At 44.9% G+C, this 6,898-nt stretch overlaps 1 protein-coding gene across 1 annotated transcript in view; it reads left to right on the top strand.

The window, feature by feature from the left end:
- vps13d (vacuolar protein sorting 13 homolog D) overlaps positions 1–6,898 on the top strand; it is a gene marked incomplete at both ends in the record, with an annotated part of 75,956 nt that overhangs the window by 46,396 nt on the left and 22,662 nt on the right. The window contains 3 exon segments of the mRNA XM_014028664.1: positions 990–1,172; positions 2,872–3,007; positions 6,275–6,488. Coding sequence (XP_013884118.1) covers positions 990–1,172; positions 2,872–3,007; positions 6,275–6,488 — 533 coding nt within the window.

The raw sequence follows: 6,898 nt of genomic DNA, 5'->3' as shown, positions 1-6,898 counted from the left end.
GAGCTCAGTGAGCTGCTGTCTCATCACATCGGTGCTGATATCTCCAGCCAGAACACCAACTGCAGACTGTCGATTTCTTAAAAAGGCTCCTGTCCGTCTGTGTCAGGTTCATGAAACCGTCACGTGAAAAAAAAATTATGTCTCGACTGGTTGCTGCTGCGCTTCGAGCAGCCAAAGTTCAATTTGTTGAACTCCACCAGCCACTGCTTAGGACGTACCACATGCACAGAAAATGCTCTGCCGCATCCTACCGCTACCTTGTGCGCTCTTCTAAACTGCAAAAACGCGCCGCAACACGCTGCGCTGCTCCTAGATGTGCATCTACCATAGACTTTGCATGAAAACTGGCTGCTTCGGCTGCTCAAAACGCCTTTGGTGTGTACCCGGCTTCAGGGTTTGCTCACATTGCTCAAAACATGTAGAACAGGGGTCTCCAACCTTTTTTTCCCCTTAAGAGCTGCTTTTGCAAAATGAAATTGTCCAAGAGCTACTTTTTGCAACATTTAATTTTAAACTTAAATCACTGAAATAAGCTTGTTTTGCTCAAAAAACATGTAGACTCCAGTAGAATAACCTCGTGCAGTGACATTTACCACAGCAGGAGAGGTTTCCCAGGTGCTCTGCACAGTGTGTCTCGGAGTTATGAAAGGTATGTGCGAAAACCAACGCTGAACAACTATACTGAGCCCTAAACTGATTGATTGACAACCAAGGGGAGGGACATCTATAGATTGGTTGGAATTAAATGAAAGTTTGTTTGGCCAGTGACAAATTAAATATTGCTTCTCCTAATTTTTCACAAGCACTGAAGAKCTACTTCAAATGAGCTCATGAGCTACTGGTTGGAGACCCCTGATGTAGAGAAAGGAACTTTCCTCCATCATTTTGCAGCTTCTGCTATCATGTTAAGAAGTCTTTGAGTCTTTGTCACAAAGTGAAAATAAATTATGTTCTTAATTATTTAGTTATTATCCTGTCCTCACCTACAGGTCCATGATCACCCACAACGGGCATCCAGGATTCTGCTTGATATTGAAGCTGGGGCCCCAGTCATTGTCATACCTGAGAGTTCACAATCACCACATGTGATTGTGGCCAATCTGGGTAAGCTGAGGGTGCAGAACCGCTTCCTTCCAGCTGGGGCTCACGGAACATTCTCCCTCCTAGATAAGGTAGAGAAAATCATCATGACACCTTTTTCTTTTCTCTGGTCAGTTTCACTGCTGTTCAAACACATATGCAGTGCTCTCCAACCTTTCTGCTGCAATTAGCATTACTCAGGTTTGTGAATGTTGTGCACTATTCCTCAACCTTGCTGAAAAAATACAACTTGTTTCTTGTTATGAGCAGGGGTTCATGTATCAATGCAGAAAATGGCTGAATTTGCCAGTTTCCATTCATATGTTGGGATTTATCAAAACGCATGTTCTATGAAAGTGTGTGTGAACTTGAAGGAAGCCACTCTTTCCACATATGCCCCACAAACATCCTGACGTAGGTCCCCAGTTGCTCCAGATAGTTAAGGGCTGAGTGGAGAGCAGTGGCGAGGGCGTCCTCTGTGGACCGGTTTGTCATGTAGGTAAACTGGTGATGGTGGAGGTTTCTATGGAGGGAGGCTCTGAGATGTTGAAGAACAAGCCTTTTATAGCATGTCACCACCACAGACATCAGTGCCACTTGTCTGTAGATCACTGAGACTAGTTATTGGTTGTTTGACACTGGAATGATGGTAGCTGGGTTGGGCATGTTGAATAATTTGTGTTTAATCGAAAAATGGCTGCTTGTAAGCTCGACTCACCTTCGATAATAGTAATAAATTTACATATGTGAATATTTCACTGCCTGATTAAATTTTAATTTTAACAACTCGTGATTATCATCAATAATAATTTATCATAGTAAATTATCATTGATAATAAGTGATTAGAACTCTGTGCAGCAGAGTGGGAGCTGGAGCCTGTCTCAGCAGCCTTTTGGGTGAAAGCAGGGGACACCTGGACAGGTCTCCAGTCCATCACAGGGACACCTGGACAGGTCTCCAGTCCATCACAGGGACAGAGACAAACAACTGTCCACCCTTCCAGTCATGCTAGAGTCACACAGAGAACTTTGAGGTCTGAGTTGTAATCACTTATTAACATGATGGGTGTCAGTTTTGCAACACAAACTACATTAATTAAGTTCAAGTAATAACTTAATTAATGTAGTTTAGTGGCTTCTAGTATTATTTTAGGGCTCTCAAGACAAAATGTAGTGATGGACTCGAGATACAAAAGATTAGGCTGATATATATAGTTTTTATCATCACCTATCTTTACTGTAATAAAACCTAAAAATTATTGTGATAAATTCTTTAGTCCATATTGCCCATCCCTAATTTGAATCTCTTTTGGAGCTCTTCTGTGTGACTCTAGATGTGCCTGAGAGTGTGGATGGTTGTTTGTCTCTTTGTCTGTGACCCTGATAGACTGGAGACCTGTCCAGGTGTCTCTGATGGACTAGAGACCAGGTGTCCCCTGCCTTCACTCAAATRTRGCTGAGACAGGCTCCAGCCCCMACCCTRACCCTGATTAGGAAAAAAGCTAAGCTTTTGATACATGGCATGATGTGGCTTGACCACAAGGTTTGACATTTTGCCATAAAACGTATAAAGACCTAGACAAGTTTTAAAATTAACAGTTTTAAAATCTGTATCCTAAGATAACTATTATATAAATTAAGAAATTTATAAAACCAATTTTTTTGTGGATGTTGTTTTTAAAAATACGTTTTTTTGTATAATGAGAGGTAAGCAACATCAACCTCAAACATGATGAAACTGTATGAATGACACACAGACACAAATAAGCCTATGTCCTTATGTTCCAAAAGGAGTATGTCAGGAATGCAGCATGGAGGACAAATGATCAGGATAAGCCCACAGACTCTTCTACAGAAGGAACATATGGCAGACCACAGGGCACTGGCACAGTCGGAACCCCTGATGAGAAGGATTCCCACTCCTCAGGTCAGCATAGTTTGATGGAGAACAAGTGTAGTTTTGATAGAAATCGGATGCAAGCTGTGAAATGATATCTTGTGTAATGGAATTCAATCTACATTAGAATGTTACTTGTGATCTTATGAATTAAAATGCATAGCAAAACATCTCCCTGTTCTTCCACTTATCTGTAGTCRGGTTGCGAAGGCAATAGTTCMAGGAGAAAAACCATGACATCATTCTCCACAGCTCRTCACGGGGGACCCCAAGGCATTACTAGACCAGAGAGGATACATAACTCCTCCAGCCAGTTCTGAGTCTTCCCTGAGGCCTCCTACCTGTGGGACAAGCCTTGAACACCTCTAAAGGGAGGCGCCCAGGGGGGTATCCTAATCAGATGCCTGGACCACCTCAACTGACTCCTTTTTATGTTGAGGAGTAGCAGCTCTACTCTGAGCTCCCCCCGGATGACGGAGCTCCTCACCCTGTCTCTAAGGCCTCTTGTATCTAGGATCTGGTTCTTTCGGTCATGATCCACGCCTCTTGATCATATGGGAGGGTTGGAATGTAGACAGACCAGTAAATTGAGAGCTTTGCCTTTCAGCTCGGCTCTTTTTTCACCACAAYTGACCAAGGCAATGCCCTCGTTACTGAGCACAAGGATCCAATTCATCGATCCATCTCCTGCTCCATCCTACCATCACTTGTGAACAAGACACCCAGATACGTAAGCTCTTCCACTTGAGGCAAAGACGCTCCTCTGACCCGGAATGGGCTTGCCATCCTTTTCCGGTTGGTAATCATGGCCTCAGACTTGGAGGAACTGACTCTGTTCCCAGCCGCATCACACTCGGCTGCGAACTGCCCCATTGCGTGCTGAAGGACTTGGCTCAAAGATGCCAACAGAACCACATCATCTGCAAAAAGCAGAGATGAGACCCTGTGGTTCCCAAACCAGACCCCCTCCTCTCCACGACTACCCCTTGAGATCCTGTCCATAAACACTACAAACAGGATTGGAGACAAGGGAAWGCCCTGACAGAGTCCGACCTGCACTGAGATCAAGTTTGWCTTTTTGCCAAGAGTGCSAACACAGCTCCTGCTTTGATTCYACAGGGACTGGCTTGACCTTAATAGCAACCYTGGATACTCCTGCAGAACTCCCAACAGAATGCCTCAAGGAACMCAATCATAAGCCTTCTTTAAGTCTACAAAACACATGTAGATTGGAGAGGCAATCTCCCACAACCCTCTTACCAACTCCGYAAGGATCTGGCCCACTGTTCCARGACCAGGACAGAAGCCACACTGCTCCTCTTGAATTTGAGRTTTGACAATCGATCGGAGCCTCCCGTCCAACATCCTGGGGTAAAATTTTCCGGGGAGGGAGAGAAGTTTGATCCCGCAATAGAACACACTCTCCGGTCCTCCTTTTTTAAAATGGGAAGAGCCGTGTCAGCCATGACAGCCCCACAACATCCAGAGCTTTCAGCATCTCGGGGAAAATCTCATCCACCCCTGGCGCCCTGACATCGAGGAGCTTTTTAACTACCTCTGTGACCTCTGCCATGGTAATGGACTCATCATGTCCAGAGTTTTCAGACTCTGCCTCTTCAAAGGTGGACATGGAGGGTGTGTTCGTTCCACTGTCCAATAATATCCTCACTCCAGGTCATCAGTTCCCCACCCAAACCAAGTTCAGCCTGGGACAGGGAACGCTTTCCTATTGTGAGTTGCCGAGCAGTTTGCCAGAACCTCTTTGAGGTAAATCAAAAGTCCTTCTCCATGGCCTCCCTGAATTTCTCCCATGCCTGAGTTTTTGCATCTGCAACCACCGAAGCTGCAACTCTCTTTGCCACCCTGTATCTGTCAGATGCTTCAGGAGTCCTCTGGGAAAGCCAAGTCCAGAAGGCCTCCTTCAGCCTGACGGCCTCCATCTCTGCTGGTGTTAACCAGCGGGTCCTTTAGTTGCCACTGTGACAGGCACCGATGACCTTCAGACCACAGCACCTGGAAGTCGCATCTGCAAATGGAGGCCCTGAACATGGCCCATTCAGATTCCATGTCCATGATCTCCCCCAGGACATGTGAAAAACTCTTCCAGAGCTGAGAGTTGAAGATGGCACGGACAGGGGGCTAAACTTTCCCAGTTCACCCTCACTATATATTTGGGTTTACCAGGTCTSTCTGGCAGCTTCYCTTGCCACCGGATCAAATACAACACCAGGTGGAGATTAGTTGACAKCTCTGCCTCTCTTTTCACTYGAGTGTCCAARACATAGGGCTGCAGGTCAGATGACACAATTAYACAATCGATCATCAAACTTTGGCCTAAGGTGGCCTGGTACCAAGTACACTTATGGACCACCCTATGCTCAAACATGGTGTTTCTACCTGTGCTTAGCACAGAAGTCCAGTGACAGAACACCATTACTTCTAATTTACACTAAATGTGGTTTGGCTCCRCTCCGCTGCAGTCCGACCTCCGCAGCAAATATGCAGCCATTATAATCAAAGAGTATTTACACTGGCTGTGCTGGGCGGTGGAGCGGAACTGCATCTAGTGTGAATTAAGGKTTGGGGTTCAGATCAGGGAGGCAGTTCCTCACAATCACCCCTACCAGATAACTCTGTCATTGCCCACATGGGCATTAAAGTTACCTAGTAGAATAAGGGAGTCCCCAGACAGCACTCCTTCCAGGACACCATCCAAAGACTCCAGRAAGGCTGGGTGATCTGAACTGATGTTTGGTGCATAACCACAAACAACAGTCAGAACCTTCTCTCCTGCAGCACGAAGTTGCAGAGAGGCAACCCTCTGTGCAGTTTTTGAATTCTGGTCGAGGTTTCCTGATGTGACTGATTTTCCATTTCATCAATGGTTCTGAATTGCTCTTTATCTGACCCCTCTCTTGAGACCCTACCAGGGGCTAATGCCCCTGATAACATAGTCCCTGAGATCACAGGGGTACTCAAACCCCTCCACCACATTAAGGCGGTGATTCTGCAGAGGGGGCATATCAAAGCAAAAAAGAGAAAATATTACATACAACAGGCTATTGTAGGGCTATACAACTGGCCACATCTTTTCTACAGGTGACTTTCGTCTGATCCGCCTATGAGACATATCAATGTAATTTAAAACTTTAAAAGTTTTCTTTCTTAAGTGGGCTACTTTTTAAATTTTTTTTACACAAATGAATACAATTAGTTTTACTGAATGATCCATGTGGTTTTATTAATTTTCTTGTGCAGATTGTTTGACTCTAAAATTCTGGGTTTCCCATCCTTTAGAGAAGCACGTGTGCCTGTTGGACTGCATGGCTCTCGACCTGCAGGAGATGGATATCTTTGCTGCAGAACGTCTGTCTGGTTGTTCGTGTGATGGTGCTAATATTCCTGCATCCTCCAACCTCATCTTCCCATCCTTCTCGTTTTGTCGAACTGGAGATAACTTCTTGAAAGACTGCTGCCGCCTCAAGCTTCAAATAGAGCGCAACTTGGACAAGTATGTGCTGTCTTTTTGGATCTTAATTACAGTGTCTCTTTTATGTATAGGAGACCTAATATGGGGGCCCTAGAACAAGTTAGGATCCATCTGTGGGCTATACAAAACATGTTCATTTGATTTAATCACAAAAATAATCTCAGATAATGAAATTTAACCTTTTCAGTTCTGCCTGTTCTTCAGCTGTCTTCAGAACCTGCTGATTTGCACAAGTTCATATGGAAACCCCACTCCCAACCTTTTGTTTACGTTAGCTCCACTCTTCTGGCAGGTGGTGGAAATATTGGTTTATAGTCGACAAATAATCGTTTGTGGCAGCCCTAATTACCACTCTACTGTGCATGTGTGTCAAGGACAAAAAGGCAGACAAGGCAGTGGAAGGTGCCACAGCAATTTGGAGAGAAAAACAA

Source organism: Austrofundulus limnaeus, unplaced genomic scaffold (genome assembly GCF_001266775.1).
Source record: "Austrofundulus limnaeus strain Quisiro unplaced genomic scaffold, Austrofundulus_limnaeus-1.0 Scaffold794, whole genome shotgun sequence".
Taxonomy (NCBI): domain Eukaryota; kingdom Metazoa; phylum Chordata; class Actinopteri; order Cyprinodontiformes; family Rivulidae; genus Austrofundulus; species Austrofundulus limnaeus.
The sequence above is the reverse complement of the archived record's forward strand: the minus strand, read 5'-3'. Positions and strand labels throughout refer to the sequence as shown.